This window comes from Mytilus californianus, unplaced genomic scaffold (genome assembly GCF_021869535.1).
Source record: "Mytilus californianus isolate M0D057914Y unplaced genomic scaffold, xbMytCali1.0.p SCAF_5, whole genome shotgun sequence".
Taxonomy (NCBI): domain Eukaryota; kingdom Metazoa; phylum Mollusca; class Bivalvia; order Mytilida; family Mytilidae; genus Mytilus; species Mytilus californianus.
Window position 1 is genome coordinate 4,311,303 of NW_026262701.1, and position 21,539 is coordinate 4,332,841.

The 21,539-nt window shown below is 31.9% G+C and overlaps 1 protein-coding gene across 3 annotated transcripts in view; it reads right to left on the minus strand.

The window, feature by feature from the left end:
• LOC127700345 (uncharacterized) overlaps positions 1 to 21,539 on the minus strand; it is an 81,874-nt gene that overhangs the window by 8,105 nt on the left and 52,230 nt on the right. For 2 of the 3 annotated variants that reach the window (XM_052203765.1, XM_052203767.1), the window contains 3 exons: positions 19,042 to 19,362; positions 15,763 to 15,828; positions 4,752 to 4,806 (listed from right to left, as the gene is read on the minus strand). In XM_052203765.1, coding sequence (XP_052059725.1) covers positions 4,752 to 4,806; positions 15,763 to 15,828; positions 19,042 to 19,362 — 442 coding nt within the window. The remainder of the gene's footprint in view (positions 1 to 4,751; positions 4,807 to 15,762; positions 15,829 to 19,041; positions 19,363 to 21,539) is intronic. The other variant, XM_052203766.1, reaches the window with a different exon arrangement.

Consider the following 21,539-nt stretch of genomic DNA (forward strand, 5'->3'; position numbering starts at 1 on the left):
CAATAGCCCCAAAGTTCTTTATTTTTTCACTACTAATGTTCTGGCACGCTAAAATCAAAGGTCTGTTGTTCTCTCTGGGCAGACTGGCTTACTTCCTCAATAAAAACTTACCAAAAGTTGCGTTAAACATCAACACTCAATCAATCAATTCTGTCAGTCAATAGCTCATATTTCAATGAGAGCTTACATCTCATATATCCAAGTGAACTTCAGATTAAGGATACTATCGAAAGTATGCCTGCTTCATACCATGATCGTAACTTCGTTATTAACACTGATAGACGAGTTCAAACCAGAATATATGACAAACGGGATGAGTTCACATTTCCAATTGTCAATATCCCTTTTCTCAGCAGAAACATACCCTCTGATCCATCGTACTACGTTTATCGTATCTCGATGAATACGTTATGCTCGTGTGTATGTTCGCACTATACATACGTTATTATAAGGGTTGTGCTTTTTGCACAAATAGAAAACAGTCAGAAAAGAGTTATGAGGACGAACGGCTGAAATCGACAGTCCTTAAGTTTTACGGTCATCATCACGAATCGGTTGACTGATTCGATATGTCGGTTTTCAACTCCCTAGCGGAATATTTTAGTGATCTTTTATCTTTAGATAACAGTAAAGTCTTCTGATCTGTAATTGCACTGGTTGTATTCTATTGCCGAATAATGTGAATATTGCCTGAGTTTGAATTTGCATGGCGAGTAAAGCACGCATTGCAGGAGACGCTTATCCTCTCCAAGCATCGTGTCTCGCTCCTATTGGAGTCTATTTGATTCCTCAATGTGTGATTGTTGCCTTGATTAGTCTTGTTGTAATCAATTTTTGAGATTTGAATATCGTTTAACAACTGTTGGCCTAAAGGAAAAATTCGCGATTTTGTACTTATCATCTTATCATGTTCATAATAACATAAAAAACATATTCACCAAGTTTTATCTGGAAATGAACACTAATAAAGAAGAACATTGGAAATTATTAATTTTATTTATTCGAACTTCCTGTCTACTGTGATGTACTTTTAGACTAATTGCATGTCGGGAGTGAAATTAATCTTATTTTAAGTCTTGTTCGTTAATCATCTAATAACGCGATTTAAAGCGCCTCGATGACTATTCTGCGTAGCTATTAACCAACTAATAATTAAGAAAGTAAAGTGATCAGCCGTGCAACTTTTTAAATTGAAATGTACGATTTATATTTTATGGATTTCAGATATGATTATAGTAATAAAAGTAAATCATACGATAAAATATTTTTGCGATTTTTTTTATCCGACGGATTTCTTGAACAAACACATATAACTGATAATGTAATAAAAATGCATGCATGTTTCTCAATTCAGTCTAGCAAACATTTCCCGTTGGTACTGTGTAAATACAATGTGTATTATACTCTGACACTACCTGGTAAAGGCGTGGTTAAATTCACAATAAGATTAGCATTATGTAATTCTGATCTTTTGATCTTCACTGGAGTGTATTTTTGCCTCAAGGGTTCACCGTTTCAGGTGTGAACAACATCTCGTATGGATGATAAAAGAGAAGTGCGAGTTTGAGACAGAAAACAAAATGTTTGGGGGAGGAATATGGTGGCAAATACCTGAATCGCCGTGGTATATTTTTTTATATTTTGTTTACCTCAGTTTTAAATAAATACTAGGTGAATGATATGTTGTAACAATGAAATAAAAATGGCCTCCAAAAACGAGCGTATAAACCAAAAAACGTACTATTATAAATTATCATCGGTTACCTTGAATATTTAAATGTGCAGAGAAAATTATCAGTTGCATTAATATATTTTGGTCCGTCCAAAGCGATTTTCATTTACCTAATCGGGAATGCCCTTATTAGAATATTTTAAATCTCACAACGTATAAATACTTTAGCTATAATTTGACCAAAGATGTTTAAAAAATTAACAGAATGAAATTAACGTCCTCTTTTCCTTATTAGAATGGAGACAGACCGGAGGAATAAGATTTTTAATGTGCTTTATATCTTGTACCTTTGCAAGACTTATCATTCATTCATAAACCCACTCTAAACCAGAGACGTATATACACACATATATGTCTCTGTCTAAACTGACAAGAATACTCCTAAAGCGGACAAGCAGTATATTCTTTAAATTTCTGTGATTTAATACCAAGAAAGAAAAAAATACCGAATTTAATTTAATACTCAATATGTTTCCTGGAAAATATTCTCATCCTCATTCGGTCTGAAAATAAGATATGAATTTGATATACAGAACATGCAGAAGTGTGAATGTCATAAAACCTTGTTATATCAGAAATATGTAATGAACACCATTATAAATGTGAACCTATATATGTAAGACCTCATGGGACGTCACCTAACCACATACAGGTAATATACATGTAGCTCTAATACCCGGAAATGTCAAGGTAAATCATTTAACCCCCCCCCCCCCCATCCCAAACCAACCAACCAACCAACAAAAAAAGAAGAAAAAAGGAAGAGATGAACGGTAAGTCACATCAGATTCAGATATCTAAATAGTTGATTGTCGTTAAATGTAGAGATGTATACATGTCTTTGCGTTAACTTATAAAAATGACAGGAAAATATAAACTTGAAATAGATTAATGATGAATACTATCAACTGTGGTACATACACATTTTCTAGGGAGTTGAATAACCCCTTCTTATCGCAGCGTACATGCACGTATTTTATTGACTCTGTCCGTCATTTCGAATAAGAATGACAATTGTACGTGAAATCATGAAGTTATTGAGACTTTTTCTACCAGATGTTCGACTTTTAGTATTTATATTTTTCTTATTCTCTCATTTAATATTTAATGCATAAGTGCAATATTGGGAATGGTTTATTCCCCCACAAGCTAACCAAATAAATTAATCAACCCTCTAGGTGATCAGACGTTATTACAACTACTATCAGTCTATCTGAAGTGAAGTTTATTTATTTCTTCAAATAGGTTTTTGTACGTCCAGTGGCATATATAACATGCATGTCGGAACAGGAAGATTGACAATAGGTATTATTAGAACCATGTTCACATTATTATACATAATAGCTAACAATTGTGATGACGAATTTCTTAAACTGTACGAGAACAATCTAATTGAAATATAAATCTGTGATTTTACTATGTTCATAACTTCGACCAACCAAAGCAAGTTAGATATTGATCTGAATTTAAATTAGATTGGTTCTAGATGTTTCTCTCTTATATTCAACGTATATATTTTAAATTGCGACTATCTAATAGTATAGTTCCGTAACTTTTCATCTAGCTGTATAAACCAAATGTGCGTACATTTTTTGTGAAATTAATATTTGTATGTTTCAAAATGTCCATACTTATTGACAACGAGTATACATTTTACATTTTTCCCAATTTTACCCTTGGAAAATATGTAATTAGATTTTAATTTCATCAAATCTTTTGCTGGAATTATTTAGATTTTCATAAATATCATTCTTTACATCAGAAATGTTATTTATAAACAAATGTGTATACACGTAAGAGTTTAGTAATGACTAGTATATCACTGTCTGACTCAAGACAAACAATATGTACACATGATGTATATTACACCTGATAGTTTTTAAATGAAAAGTTACAAGTTACCGGCCGTATACACTGATACCCTCAGAAGTGAAGCGATGCATGAACCTGCATTATGTAATTGTGTAATAAGAGTTGTCAAGCCCGACAGTAAATCGCTTGGATACCTGGACGTGTCACCTCACAATACCTCGAGGAATAATTCCTTTAGCCATGCTGGTGATCAAATAAGGGAATGTCCGAATTTATTTGAATAAGTTTATTACATAAAAGAATTATGAACAAATTTGATTTTCGAAAAAAATTTTACAAGGTAGACTTAATTATAATTTTGAACTTTGAGAGAATCCGTAAACGTAATTGACCTTAACTAATTCCCCTATATATTTACTTTTTTATATACCTAGTAAAAAACCAATTTAAAAACGACAGACCATAGTTATTTAAAAAAAAATAGATATCCAATCGGCCGACTTTTCCGACTCTTAAACCTTTATATTCAATATTTTTCCGTATCAAGCTATTTAGGGAAGGGTGCACAACCATGTCTGATATAATAATTTTTGTGACCCGGGAAACTGTTTATGCTTTTAATTTGTCATTTCCTTGTCGGATAAAACAACCGTACGCTTGACAAGACACTCAATTACGACTACGTTAGTTTCTGCTTGTTTTGGTCCTTTGTGTTTTATAGATATCACGTGGTTTCTTAAATCGGGAAGCTGTCAAGATGGATACATGTAGAGAATTGATTCTCTCAATTTAAAATCGATGGTGATCTCTTATCTAGCAGAATAAAACATTAATATTTATGAATTTGTGCTTTTTTATACGTAATGAACATAATATCAATTTTTCCCTTTAATAAAACTACCTGAAACTCTGCTTCCAACAAAAAAAAAATTATGTCAGAATTTGTTATAAAAATACTTTGATCGTATTACTATATCAATAAAAGTTTTTTTTTATTAATCTATACTGGATTTTGAATTCTAATACTTCTTAACAATTCAGAACTTTCAGTCAACTTGGAATTCTTGAATAAGGACAAACAATTGCATTTTGTATCAGAAAATATGTGACTGGTCTGAAATTGGTCTGTTTTAATTACTTAAAATTATGCTTTCGAAAAAAAAATCAGTTAGCATATCAGTAAACACTACTTTTGAAAAGTACTTACCCAATCATCATTGTTATTAATATCACTATGCAAGTCAAGAGAGTTGAAGTTTTACCTACAATTAGAAAGAAAAACCTTCAAAATCTGAAGAAAAATGACAAGAAAATATCAAGTAAAAAGGCTTTTATCATTTTTATTAATCTGTATTGCATTCTCAAATTCAACACTACCATTTTAGAAAAGAGAGGCGAAAGATACGAAAAAAGGGAAATTCAAACACATAAGTCGAAAACAAACTGACAATACAAATATTTTTATTGTAATATGTGATAAATCTAAAGAAAAATATCCTGGCTTATATCATTATTTTGCCCTTTGATGGATACGGATCAATCTCACATAATCGTACACATCTTCAACATAAGTTGCTTTCCTTAAGTCGCAACTGACCCACAAGTACTACGAGCGCCAAAAACATTGCCATAGTGTAGTCCTTTGGATTCATTATTATTTGTTGGAAACCAATTTTCGTGGATTTCGTGGGTACAGGTGAACCACAAAATTAAATGTTCAACGAATGACAAATTTGCTATAGGCTTGTATGCAGACATCGGCAAAACCACGAAATCAAATATCCATGAACATGTAAGTTTTCCTTAATCCATAAAAATTGGTACTCACGAAAATAAATGAATCAACAGTAACATTCAATACTATCTATGAATTTCCTTTGTGATATAGAAAAAGATTCGTCATTAATGCTTAGTACTTGGATGGTTATTTATATTATATCTAAACAATATTCGTGTGTATATGCATATTTGAAACAAAAGACAGAAAGGTACGCTGTAGGTAAAGCAAACTACTCATACCTAGATTAATTTCTATGTTTTATCTACTTGTTTATAGCTTAATTATCTCAAACCTCTCAAGATTTGATGTAAATAGAGCTACTCCCTACATTCTATAGCGCTTATTTCTAACAAAACATCCATATTTAATGTGTTATTATGGTTTTACTCCTACTTTTCATCTTTAAACCTTAGTGTTTCGAATCAATAAACAATTTTTACATAATATAAACGTGTTAATGACATTTCAAGTAAACATTTCTAACTTCTGGCTTGGTGGTACCCTCGGAGACGATTTTTCCACCAACAGTGTCATTGACCCATTAGTTGTAAAACCCAATTAAAGGTACCAGGATTTTTTTTTCTCTGAAACAGTGATCAGATCTCTCTGTATCATATGTGTTATGGAATTTTACAAAAGGAAATTATTTTGAATGTTCTTTTTTCCCTAGAATTCAAGCAGTCAATAATTCACCGTTCTTTTTAAGGAATTGATTAATAAAGAACAAGCTTGATTCCTACCAATTCTGGTTGAAGAGAGTTTCATTAGTTATTTCATATTATTGTTAAGCCATTACGAATATTTAATGATCCTTGCAGCAGTATACCTAGTGACAATATTAAGGATATTCCAGTAAAGCTAAATGTCTATTCAATCATGTAGAAATCGGGTTTTTTTTCCACGAGCAGTTCCAATTAAAAAAGTATAACAAAAATACCAAAGTCCATGACAAATTCAAAATTAAACGTTATCAACAAACAAAACTAGTTGAAAACAACTATCATAATACTGACTTGGTACAGGCATTTCCGAAGAAAGAAAATGGCGGGTTAAAGCTTGTTTTATAGCTAGCTTAACCTCACACTTGTATGACAGTGGTTTAAAGTTCAGTTATATTGACAAAATTTGGTAAGCAACCGAGACAGACATAATTGGTTAATGCAACAATAGTTAGGATTCAGCAGCCAAAACTGTGTAAACAAATCCATATGGCTTCAGTTTTATCTAAGTTACCATATAAAGATGGATGCTGTTTTAGGGAAGCTAATAAATGAAAGGGCTACAAAAGTAAAGTTGAGCATACCTTCAAACATTTCCGGAAACCATCATGAGTTGGTTAATCGCTGTGAAATATCTGTCCCTCGATTGTGACATAATCGAATAAGATTTATAACTGGATTTCTACTTGCATGGAATTCATTTGCCAGGGCACATGAATTCACCTCTGTGTTAGTGGGTAACGTGTTTTAAAGATCTTTAGTTTCCTATGTAATGTTTTATGGACTTGTTCGTCTTTTTGTTGTTTTACATTTTTGCCCTGGCGTTTTTTTCGACTTATGAAATTTGAATGTCCACTTTGTATTTTGTGCCTTTTTAAATAAGGATGTAAGTTAATGATTATAAAATAGCCAAAAAGGATCACTAAATTTATTTGCTAAATACTTACTGATAAAATGCATCATGAGTTTTGAATGTCCCTTTGGTATCTATATCATTTTTTTATCCCTTAATCCATACACTAAGATAATTTCTAAAAATATTTCTACAGATTGCTCATTCCCGTCAAATTGGGGATATAGTAGTTTGTATGTAAATTTTTTGTATGTTTATGCTGCAAAATTATATTGGTTTAAGAGTTCAATGCTTTCATCAAATGATTGATGCTCTTTTAAATTGGCATGTCAATTAAGAATAATATACCAATTATCAAAAACTCATAGAATTATTTTCTCATTATATACCTAGTATATGGAGTTATTTCCTTTCAGAACGACAGGTCATTCTTTTGAAAAAACAACCTGGACGATACCAAGTTTCAATGTAATGTGCTTCAAGGCATTAAATTTTGACCTGCGTCAGGTCATTGTTTTCCCTGATTAAAATGCAAACTGCAGAGTACTAAAACATTCAATCCGTGTATTGTTGCAAATTGGGTTTTATTGTACAATTTTCTATCTTTAACACTTTTAAAAAGTTTAGGCAGAAGCTATTCTCTCCTCCGTGTATTAGGCTCAAATACATACCATTTACTCTATGAAATGACAAAAAAATCCTATTTTCCACAGGGAAACAGCAACGTTCTTTAAAAAAAAAGGGGAGGGGCTATAATATTTTTCCTGATTCTCATGTTTTGAAGAAGAAAGAAACGTATTGCCAGACAAAATAGAGAAAAAATAATTATTCTGAAAAGTTCTTTCAAAATTGTGAAAAAAATAATATGCTTGTCCACGATAATAATGTCATGAAACAAGAGAAAAAAAATAGCACCTCCTTTTATATAGATTATACGATAAATAATTCACAAAGTGACCGGTTTTTTTCGTACGTCTTAACAACTCAGTTGCTTCTTGCTTCATGGTATTACTATAACATATATATTGAAAATGGACAGTAATTTTTAACGTTTATATCGAGATTCATTAGTGAGGGTTATTTCACATCAAAAGTGAGCCGTTGGGCGTTGTTTTACCTAAACGTTTAGGAAAAGAATATCCCACTTCAATGTGATCGCTAAAATAGGATACAATTCCTGGAAATCTTTGCAGAAAATACTATTTTATGACGGTATATACTACGGTCGGTCTTTCATTTGATTAATCCTGACACCCCTCGGTGTGTTATACGACAAGAAACACCTTAAAATATTAAAATTATATCTATAACTTATATTTTTTTCCTAGATAACGAAAACAGTTCGTTCATTTATCACCTGTCTCTACAAATCTTGACTTTGCTCTGGTCATTTTAACTGTTCCTTTTGTCTCCCTTTGTTCTACAGGTTCTTTTCTACATGTAGCATATTAGTTTCTAAATTTAGTGAATTTGAAGGATATGTTTAATAACTTGCGCGTAATTTAGTTACCTTACTTTTGGGATCAGTTTCAGTGTTTCTGTCTTTGTTTATATGACCTGCATATGCTATTGTTTCTCTTAGAATCATATATTTTACAAGTTCCAAAACATGTGTTGGTTTATGGATAGTTCGTTACCTATGTAGTCACAGACCAAAGAGTATTGATTTATTGTTTCCCTTCTTCATTTTTGTTTATTTCAGTAACATGTGCCGTATAGTGTTATAAGCTATTTTTTTGTTCCAATGTGACGTTACCTCTTTATTTTGTAAGACATTGTCATGTACATTTGTGAATGGTCGAATCTTTAACTTTTATCCATATCTACATTTTTGAAAAATTGATTTAAAATCAGTAGAAATTTAAAAGTAATCTTGGCGACTCTGGTATGAAAATATGTTAGTATCATGAATTGTTGCTTTCCATATATTTACAAGGTCCAAATTCTCTCTCATATCTAAAATTTTATCATATGCTTTTATACTGTTTTACACTCTTATTTGAATGGTCTTTATCTAAGTCTTGATTTTTATATTGCTACAAGAGAAATTTGATAATCTTGAATAGCTATCTTTTGAATAATAAACGTGCCTTCCTTGTGTTCTATTTCGTAATGAGTTATAAATGTAAAACTTTCTTTTAATGATATTGCTACCATCTTGATTTCTGGGACAAGAACTTAATTATGCCTTATAGCCCTCTTATGTACCCACTATGTCCCACTCTTAAGTACAATTGCAATTTGTTAATATAATTATATTGTATTTTTATGACATTTTGAAAGGTGGTCCCTTCTTCTGACTTCTCTTACAGACACTTACAGTTTAGAGCACACATTATTAAACTAGTCAGTTACAGTTATTAAATAATTTGTTACTATTAGAATCTTTAAATAATGTATAGAAAGATCAAACTAGACCTGGAAGCAATTCGGGACTTTTGATATAGTTCCCCCCTTTTGAATTTCCACCCTACCCAAATTCCCTTTTTAAGTTTAATTTTTTTTTGTTTAAAGTTGATGTCCAGCATTTTAAAACAACAAAGTATTGAGGAGGTTTTCAATCAAAAACACATGACAATACAGTATATCTAAGACAAAACAATTCACAGGGCCAATACACACATATAAACTTTAAAATCTACACATGCATCAGTCATTTATTTTGTTTTTGAAAAAAAAAAATTAAACGTAACGAAATAAATTTTGTTATGTATGTATAGCTATAAATACTTATAATCCTACATAACTGTCGGGACTGGTTGTTTCTTCAGACTGTTTATGACGTTTTAACACTAAATCCGTTAGATGTGTCCAGATTGATTATTAACATGATTTATTCATTAGTTGTGATTGGCTTTGAACTAGCTTTCAGCAATTAGTATTACTTGTACTATTATATCGGTGTATTGTGTCTATTGTTTAATTTAAAATGACATTACTCGACATAACCTACCTATCTGAACGTATCTCGGCCTATTGCAGTGAAACATGCACATGACGGAGGGGAGCATATACTGCATGAATCTTTAGTTCGTTGAATACACATACTTGGTTGGAATATATGCCATTTAAAAATTAACCCAATCTGCTATTCTAATTTTTTACACATTTTGTTAATAAAATAGGTATGATTTTAGAACAACTTCGTACTTTATTTGGTCTTTTTTAACTTTAATCTATTCGAGCGCCAATGTCTTTTGTAGACAAAACGTGCATCTGGTATACAAAACTTGAATCCTGGTATCCATGATGAGTTTATTTAAGGGAATAATTTATCGGCTTTCTGGTAATGAAATGCACCGAGGTGAATAATTAAAACTACTAGATCAAAACTAAGTTTGAAAAAATGAAAATAATGAAATCTGAAGCGATATGATATTCTCAATTTTAATTTATAAGTTATAAGGTTAAAACAGAAATTCTAAACACACCGGAATGTAAAAGGTGTACACGGCGTACTTCTTTTTATTTGTAGCATACTTCGATAATTTATTTCAAGATACTTTTGTCAGAGGTAGAAATTCAAATCACTGATGTATCTATCTGATTTTACTTTGCCATCTTTCCATAGAATCTTATCCAATTTGATTTATGAAGATGCATCTTCAAGGAAAAATAAATGACAACACTTTACTAAATCAGTTATTTGTTTACCTCTTTTGTTTTTGATTATAATGATTCAACGGGTTCTAGAAAGAGTCTGTACACATGAATGAGTAATTGCTCAAACAATGTTTTTATGAAATGTTTGACGTTTGTCTTATACAAATGCGTATAAAAAACGGACATGTATGGAATATTTAAATGCAGTTTTGTTAAGTAAGTTAATCCTATTAGTTTTATAACCAACACAATGCAATGGGGATATATTATTTTCTGGTCTGTGTGTCCTTCCGTTCGTCCGTCCCGTTCAAAATATAAAACGTTTCAAATTGTAATCCAAATCAGAGTTTGACCCGGATATGGTGGTTCACTGAACATTGAAACGTGATAATATAAAGGGGCATGGTTTCTTGAGGCCACATATTCTTGTTTCAAATGTTTTGAATGTACATGTATATGTATATTTCATATTCATTACCGCCTCTTTGGTCTTGATGTACCGTGCTCGCCTCGATACTAGCGTAACAAGACTCATTCTAGTGAAGCAAACAATTTTGAATCTGGGCAGTCAAAGCCTCAATTTTGTTAAAAGAACGCAATGACAATAGGGAGTGGACAATTGATGGCAAATCAGATATCAAAAATTACAAATTACGAGTTCTAAACAGCTTTGATTGATTTATTTATTGTTGTTACCTAACATCAAGTGACAAAATTGTATGCATATTTAAGACAAATAAAACAAAATAATTTAATAGATACGAAGAGTGGGTCGAAAATAACAGCATGAATTACAACTGCAAAAGAGAGGCGAAGGATATCAAAGGGACATTCAAACTTACAAGTCGAAAATAATCTGGCAACGCCATGGCTAAAAAGGAAAAGACAAACAAACAACATTACACAAAACACAACATAGAAAACTAAAGACTGAGCAACACGAACCCCACCAGAAACTGGTGGTGATCTCAGGTGCTCCGAAAGGGTAAGCAGATCCTGCTTCACATGTGGCACCTGTCGTGTTGCTTATGTTAGTACAAACCCGGTGATAAGTCTGAATCGGTAGGTCACATTCGGGAATAAGGGGACGGGATTGTAGTTACGACATTTGGAATAATTCGTTGTCGTTGTCATCTGTGAAACGGATTTTCCATAACGGTCAACCAACTCGTAAAATATACGAAGGGCGATTTCAGCTTCACCATTTGGAACTCATGGTTTAATATATTCCTTGTGAGCAGTAACCGTCTATCAAGGAAATCATGATAAAAAATACAAGCCCGGGAATATCGTATCAACTGGGAGATATATACTCCATATGCAGGTGCTGCTGGATTGTTCCTACATAGAAATTGGAAGTTCACAACTGTAAAAGGAGAGCTTTTAGACAGGAGCCATGTTTTATGGGTTCTGTTTGGTGTAGAGCTACTGATTGCACTTTCTCTACATTTGAATGAACGTCCCCATTTCACCTGGACGTAGCTGCGTATTTATTTATCCCGGACAACCAAACGGACAACTATTCTAAGTATTGATTATACTGTTGAACATGGTCTTGTAAATAGAGTACATACGGGTACATCCCTCAATGCTAAACGAAATAATAATATTTCCAGTGCGCATTTAAACCATACATTTCCGTGAATCTGCTGGTTACATGTTTAGTTCTCAGTATTCAATTACAGACAGGTCCTAATCAAAACAAAACTAACTGACAGAATTAAATGTATGACCTCTCTAGAATGCTTTTGTACAGATTTTGTGATATTTAAGTTTGATATCCACTATGACGTGTAACTTCATACGTTTAGGGGCTTTTGACAAAATGCATGGATTATAATAACTTTGTAAACAATGTGGTCTTGCTTTTTTAAATAAAGGTACATGTCATTAGGAAGAGGACCCTAGTCTGACCCATAGGAATGTCAAGTGTCTTTTTAAAACTACATCCACCTTAAGTTACAAGTTCGTTGAAAAGAAGAAAAAACGAGCATCATGTCAGTTTTACAGTTACGATGTCTTTTTTTTAATCAGTTTTTACAAGATATACTTTGTCTGTTTCTTAAAAAAAGATCGTTGTATCTTCCTTGTTCATTTTATGAAAGAAACTTTGACTTATAACATGTTTAAGGTAACAATGAGGAATGAGAGTGTAAAGGTTTAAGAAGTCAACATTCGAACCGTTTACTATGAAATACACGGTATATCATAATTATATTTTATCTGTATCTCTCTTTTTCAATGGCCAAACATTTGGTCAAAATAATGTGTCCGGGTAGGATGACATGTCTTCCTGCGGACCTTGTGAAGTTGCACGTTAACAAATTTGAATCAGCGTGTCGGTCTAGTCCAAAGTCGGATTCATATCTATCTTCTCGTCTTGGATATGTATAGTATTCAGTGGTTATCGTTTGTTTCTGTGTATTATTTTTGTTTTTCATTCATTATTTTGTACATAAATTAGGCTGTTAGTTTTTATCGTTTTAATTGTTTTACATTTGTCATTTCGGGGCCTTTTATAGCTGACTATGCGGTATGAGTTTTGCTCATTGTTGAAGGCCATCCAATGACCTATAGTTGTTAATTTCTGTGTCATTTGGTCTCTTGTGGAGAGTTTTCTCGTAGGCAATTATACCACATCTTCTTTTTTCTATAGTAAAACAACATGATGAATAAACACTTATATATGTGATCCTACATCCTGTTGATACTTATTTTTTAGAGTTGCGCAAAATTGTGGTCTTATGCACTGCACTAGGAATAAAACATCGAAAAGGAAAACAAAAGAGTCCCATTTTGACTGCATAGCGCATCGATCCAAAGGCGGATTTATGGGGGGGGGGGGGGGGGGGGGGGGGAGGGGGGCACGGTTCCTCTTTATGGAGCTTCATATATGGTTAATGCATGACATTTTTACATGTTCCACTCCTAACGTTGCGTAGTCCCCCCCCCCTTTTCCTCTCTCTTTTTCGAAATCCTGGATCCGGATCCGCATTGGACATCGTAATCTTATTATCTGATGCTTTTTATATATTTCTTACCAGTCACATTTATTTCAATGATTTAAGCAGTAAATCAAACTCGGTAACCCCTATAATTTGCTTATTAATAAAATGGATAAGATACTATAAGTTAAGGTATTTAAATATTTTTCCTGGAAATGTCTTTTGTATTTATACTCATAGCACAACTACACAGAACAATCTTTAATGAGCCCACCTTCTAAAATACAACCTATATAGGGAATTTTTTTATCCATACATTTTATGATAAATGGAAAATACTTTTATTTAGAAAATAAATGGAAGCGATAGTTTTATATCCATTTTCAACTATAATAAAGAGACAAATTCTGACATACATTGATTTTGACCTTTCTGAAATTGTCAGAAAATTATCCTAGAAATTCTCAAAATGATTTCCCCACAAAAATAAAATATATTTTATATAATAGAATATGACAGTTGTTTTTCATTCGTTTGATGTGTTTGAGGTTTTGATCATTTTCGTTGCCATTTGATAAGGGACTTTACGTTTTGAATTTTCCTTGGATTTCGGTATTTTTGTTATTTTACTTTATACATATATATATTTATAAAAAAAAGAAACATCAGTTTTAGAAAAGAATATGTCGATAAATTGAAGCTGTTAATGTGAAAGTCTCTCCTCCTGGAAAATGCATATCATTCTTTCACACATGCACTGTACATTATATTGTTGTATAATCTTATTGTCTCTATAACTAAGTCATGAGAATAAAACCAATCATTCATGATAACGAAAGAAAAATCATGTAAAAGATAGAATAATCGAGCGTTGATCTGTATAGTTTATTGCAAACTAATTGTCATAATCAAAACCATGCATGAAAGATAACTCAAATCGGTCGTATGATAAGTAAGGGATATGTTTGTTTATACGTGATCTTATCTCATTGAAAATTAAGGCGGAATCTTGCGAACCACTTAATAAATAAAAAAGAATGACATTTCATTTTCCATCATGTTAAAATTATCTGTTATAGACAAAAATAATAACAGTGTAAAATTTTAAAAGTCTTGGAATAATTTGCTTAAACTTGAGCGACGTATTTAATCAAATTCAGTGATTGGCAATAACCAGTCCCTTTAGATTCGTAATTCAAGTTACGTACGTTTGTCATTTTATTGGAAATCTCTAATACGGCGTTCTGTAAACGCTTGGAGTACACACCCGTTGTGAAATACAAATATAGTGTATGTCAGCTGATCTGCAACGTCATGATTTTTTTATGCTGTTTTAATCATACTCCCACGTCATGTGGTTTTTTTTACGAAGGAGTTACCCGAGGTCAGTCGATATATATGACGTCATTAAACGACCAACTCTTACTGTGACATAAGCATTGTACGGGAATTGCACGAAGGTGAAATTGTCAAAAATGATAATCAAACAATGATAGGAATTTGTTGAAAGCCTATTTTCTTTTCTAATAAAAGACAAATGACTAATCTTTTTCAGTAATCAGTAAGTAAGTATACAAATTAAAAGTGTGATAGTTTTAAACTATTCATTTTTAATTTAAATACTTGATAGAAGTGATACACATTCTACCTCTTTCATTGGACAGTGTTATTTCTTTTTCCGACAGTATCATATAAACACTTACACGTTTTATGATCATTTAACTTTATCCTGACATGTCTAATTATGCTATTAGAAATCGTTTAACCCTCTTGCTGCAAACAGTTTTATATAGTTGCATTTCGTTTGCCAGAAAATACGGCAGCTTGACGTCTGTAACGTCACATACCCAACAATGACGTCATTCTATATATGAGATCACGCCCTAACAACGTTACAATTGGGACCAATTGAAGAAAATATTACATTGTTTAATCTTCGGTATTTTATTTGAAAGAAATACAGTAATGATGAGAAGCTGGCATTAATTAAAACTTGGACATATGTGTCCCTCCGTCACAGCCGGTGTGGAAACATGTGTCCCTTCGGCTGCAAGAGGGTTAAGCTGGTGTGCTGTCGTAAATTCATGGGAGGTGTCCGTTGTTATACTGTGGTTTACATGTTGTAATGTATTATTATATTATTTAATTATGTATTTCTCTGTGCTGAGTGTTCTTGCGTTTGTTTGTACTGTATTCCTGTCACGTAGTGTTGTTTTTTTAGTGATATTTTTCAAATGACAATTTTCAAAATCTTTTACGTGAAGTCAATTATCAAGACTAAAACTTATATCGCAAAAAAAGAATAAGATTCTTCTTACCTCTGACGTAGTGCTTTGCATTGCTTGTAGTGCAGGTCGTTGTTCTGTGTCCATGAGGTGTCAAATCTAAACATAAAAAGATAAATTCTGATTTTCAGTAGCACCGTTCATTTTTTATCATAATCATGTAACACTAAAGTATTGTTTAGTTAGCGTAATACGGTTTGTATCGGTACTACAGGGAACAAAATAAAAGTGAATGTGTGTTTCAAAAAAAAAATGTTGTCATTAAAATTATTGAAAGAATTTTCCATTTTCCCCCTGATCGAATTTTGCACTTACACATTACTGAGTTATTCAATTATACTTCTTCATTGGACTTTCGTTATTTTAGATTGAATTATTAGATACTTCCCACGACACGTAGTATAACGGGAATTTAGTATCTTCTCGGTGAAGTATTTACGATGCTTAAAAGAGCACTAGCTACGAGATATATAAAAAATTTAAAATAGGATTTTTTTTCAATCATTAATGAAAGTGAAATAGTGAAATAATTATTCGCTTTTAGCAGCCAGTTTAATTTTGTCAAAATAAGCTAAGAAACATTGATGACGAATTATTATTGCAAGTGAATAATTCGATCTCATTGAATCCGTATTCATGTGAACTTCATTTAACCCCTTAGCTAGAGATGGATATCGCATGAATTATTCGTGTAAAGTTATTTAAAGGAAAAGAATGTCAACATTGAAAGTGAAACAAACGTAAATCATTTGATGGACTGGTTCGATCCACAAAAATCATTCTTATACAGGTTAAAACGATGATAAACATATATTTTTAATCTTTAATTTAAAAAGACATAGAAAAATCCCATTGCACTAGTTCGCTTAATCTATTTATATCTATATTTATGTTTACATCGCTTATATGGTCATCGGACGACTTCGGAGGTCAACTCGATAGTTAATTAGATGGCGTCTAGACTAAAATACACACGAAACGAAGCTACATATTATCGAGCCCATGCTCTGTAAATTGTTTATTTTAGACTTTTAATAGTTTGGATAAATGTTTTACATTTTATAAATCAAATATGAGTATTTGAGTCAAATCGGTGAACATGAATTTGACAGCTAGTGCCCCTTTAAGCATTTGTAGTGCCAAAATATATAGTGGCAAGTAGGTTGTTTAATGATCAAATGTAGCCTTGATTTCGAAATGTGTACATCAATTTTTTATCGGCAAAAGGAATGTTCAAATGTCTATTTGTCACTGCCTTGTTTCATATGTGCCATGGCTATATAACCGTAATCGGAATTGGTTTAGAAATTTGTGCTATCAGAATTTGTTTTATAGTCGTTGTCTTAGTAGTAAACTTTCTGTGTTCATATTGTAAGTAATATTAAGCATTTCTTTGCATGTAATGTCTTCAAGTGAGGTAGTACACTTATGTTTCGATTGGCAATGAAAAAGGACGCAGGTTTCCAAATCTATTTTTTTTTCAGATCGACCACAAAAGAGTATTTTGTTTCGAATATGACTTTTTAATATATGATATAATATAGAACTTTGTACGTTTATTACATAGTTATTTCTGTATGTTGTAATAAAATGACCTGCTAAGAATAGAATACAAGCAATGAGCTAGTCAACAAACTTAGGTTGTAATTGAGTTATTTGTTTTATCAATTAAGTTATGGAATGTACTCCGGTTTTAAGTACAGAGGTATAGAGAAGACCTTCCTGTGTGTTTAAATTATCTTTATTGAAGTTAATACAAGATGTTCTTCAATTATTGTTTATTTTGGTAAATACAAGTGTTATATTAAACAACCGTCAGAAACTACACTCAGCAGAACAACATATTAGGAAGGTCGAATGTTTATGTTTCACTCAAGAAAGAAATATAAAAGAGTTCAGGCTTATATTTTGTCTACATAAAAGAGAGACACAAGATACCAAAGGGATAATCAAACTCACAAGTCGACAAAGAACTGTCAATGCCATAGCAATAAAAGAACAACCAAAAGAAAAACAACAGTATACACAAAACACAACATAGAAAACTAAAGTTTGAGCAACACAAACCACATTAAAAAACTAGCGATGCTTTTGGGTGCTGCGGAAGGGTATTTAGATCCTGCTCCATACGTGCATACAACTTATAATTGGCGCTCGATTCAAACTATTGGCACAACCAAAGTAAATATAACGAAGCTGAAAAGTATCATAACCGTAAATTCAGGAAAATTGTGCAAAAACAATTTGCCAAGACAATATATGTTAAAAAAAAACATTAAAAAATCAAAATCGGCGAAAAATGCAAAAACAAGGACAGGTGGTAACAAAAACAAATGCAAACAAAACAATAGTAGATGAACATTTTTCTGTATTTCATATTATATTACCTAACCACATCTTCTTATTTTAATTTTTAAACTAATCAACAGATAAAATTTTGATAAGTCCTTAAAATGAAAAATGTACAGCCGGGTTCGATTAAACATATCTCTAAATACTGTAATATATATACATAGATATATATCACTGTTCAATCTATCTGACGTGTTAGGCTAAATTTCAAACGAAATATATGTAATTTGATGTGTAGAAAGTAGGTGGTAGAGTTGTCACATATCTAAGAATTGGATCGTCTAGGAAAGGCACTGCTGCATAAATAGGATTAAATTATTAAATTCTTTTTCATCTGAATTTGCAAACACAGTTTGATTATAGAATTAATCAAATTAAGGAGAAAGTGTGAAAAGAGCCAATAAGATTTGGCAACTGAAAATTCAACAGTACTTAAATTATTTTAGCTTTAACAAAAAAAAATATTTAAGATTTCTTCAACTTAATTAAATAACATTGTGAAAAGGTGAAATAGATATAGTCAAGCTCATGAAATGACCCTCTCAGTGTTAATCATGTTTTCCTAAATGCCAAAACACTTTACTGTAAACAATAAACATTGAAATAGAAACACAAGTACGAGAAAAATATATTTAAGAACGCATACAGTTACTGAAAGCAAGTTACGTAACTTGTTGATAGGCAATCAGGCAATCTCACATTTTAATATCAGTGACAGTGCACAATGTAAATAAAATAAATAATGTAGAAAATTTTGTAAGCATCATGAAGTACTTTTAAACAATAAAGGGAAAAAGTATAACAAAAACACTGAACTCCATGGGATTTGGAACAGACTGACATTGTAAAGGTTTGAATCAAGTGTCGTTAGGATGGACATGTGAACAGTTAACATATAGCTCTAACTGATGGTATCACCAGTTCTTTGGTCAGATGAGCTTAAACAATTATGATACTTACCGGATGCTGTGAATTGAATATTCGCATATGCACTGCAGTATTTATGAAATTTGGCTTTGCAGGTGGCGGTAAATTTTTCTTTCGGTTCGTTGTAGATCCAATAATAACGTTTCCCATCAGGAGAACATTGACATTGATGTATATTGCAAGGACTACCTGTGTGGGTTAAGTAACACTTTCCATCGTACAGACGAATATCGTTTGCTGATACGGAATCAACTAAAAACTGAATAGTTGTAGACGGAGGAGCCATTCCGATGCTGCAGTTGAATATAACTGTATTTCCACTTTTTCTTCCCTCAAAGAAGACACTAACTGGTACTCAATACAAAATATATTTACGCATAAATTATTGTGCTATATTATAATTTATCAATTAAAAATGAATTAAATTTGCTGTCTAGTGTATATACTATAAAAGCCCAAGATTAAGAAATCAGAATAGAATTATTTTTATAACAAAACTGCAACTTCTAGAGTCAGTGAGATGAGATGTTTCACAATTTATGAAACATTCATCTATAATTAGTATGAAGATAGTGTAAATCTTATTCTTCAGACTTTTTCGATAAACTAGATTCTTCAAATCAATTGGTTTCATGAATACAGAGCTTGTAGGAATATTCAACCGAAACTGTTTTATGTCTACCAATGATATTGTAGATATTGTAATAGTGTATTGCTCTGTAAATCCATAAAAGCGCACTAACTCACTATTTTATTTCTGAATAAACTGCGATGATGTAGTAATATTTTTATGACAACATGTATTAAAATGTCACATTGTTATTATAACAAATTGTGTCATTACTAGTGTTGTATGTTTGACGTCATGAATGTAAGGTAAATATGTTAACGTCTGATTTTTTTGCATAGTTTTGGAAAATTTATGACAGTTTTCTGTAAAATTTACAGTGGTGCCAACCTTAGACCCACAAAGAATTTACCGAAGTATTTTAGATATACCATATACTGTTCTCTTCAACAAAAATTTCAAAAAGCGATGGGTAGCAATATATAAAATCATAAAAGAATGTTGAAAAAATGAAGACTTTCTAGAAACAATGATATTTTTATCACATATGAACAAAATATACAATTTGTCTAAAAAATACTACCTTAAAAAATATTACATTTAACAATACATACACAAAAATTTACTCGAAACATTGAAGTTTAAAAGAAACAGCCTTATTGGGGTTACTGGCTATACATTTTTCTGAAATTTTGTTTTAATATTTTAACAGCATTGGTTCGATACCGCTGCTGGTGAACTATCAGTCCGTGATGGTTTCATCAGCTTAGTAGTCAGTACTATGATACTACTAAATTTATAACAAAGCTTTCTCAACTTGTCCGTTTATATATTTAGGAATTTTTTAGGAACTTGGGTTTCAGATATCTAATACAAAGTGGACCTTAGATGGATGTGACTATTATTTTTAGGTCTATTTTAGTCATGTAGCTGTTCAACTGTTTCGGTCATAAACATCCTTGGCTTTTAAAAAAGAGCTTCGAATGCATTAAATTTATGAAGTGATTTCATTTTTCCGAAGACCACCAAAACGTTTCGCTACACATCATATCGGTCAATAAAATCGTGATAGGGAGGGTTAACCTAATAAAGTATCACTTTCAGTTTGTTCCTTTTATAACTTTGTTAGTGCAGTTTTTGCTTTTTTTTTGGTTTTCATTTATTTTTTATAAAACTCTACATGTCATATAGTTCCCTTAGGACATACCCATGAACATTATATATACATTACTATATCGTAACCAAGAAGACGTAAATTTTACAATACACGGTCATCTGTGATACACAATCGCCATATCAAATGTCACGCTCTAAATTTACTCTGACCAAATAACAGAGTCACTCAAAGGAATAAATATACAAAGCTGTGTTTAGTGATATACAACTATATATACAAATATCAAATTTGATAATGTCTTGTCTTCAATTCTGGATATCTCATATTTCAATACTTTTCCAAAGTAACAGTTGGTTCAAGATAGAACTGAGAATGGAAACGGGGATATGTGTTAAAGAGACAACAACCCTGACAAAAGAGCAGAAAAACAGCCCAAGGCCACCAATGGGTCTTCAACGAAACGAGAAAAATCCCGCACCCGGAGGCGAGCTTCACTAAACTCTGAAACATGTCACGCTCTAAATTTTCTCTAACCAAATAACAGTCATAAAAAGGGAACAGCAGTATACTACTGTTGCCTGTATAAATGAACTAAAATAAAAAAAAATAAAACACAACACTTACAAAAGGTTGAGGTTCTTGACGTCGGACAGGCGCATAAATGCGGCGGTTTTTTTTAGGTTTTGCTCGTTTGCTCGGACAGGAATCTACTAAGTGTTGCAAAAATAAATGTACATCAAATGTGAAAATTCCCAGTATTTAACTTCGTCTTGTACAATGGCGCATCGATGAAAGCTAAGGTACACGTTAAATGAATTGAGGCGCCAATAAAAACAAAAAATCCGA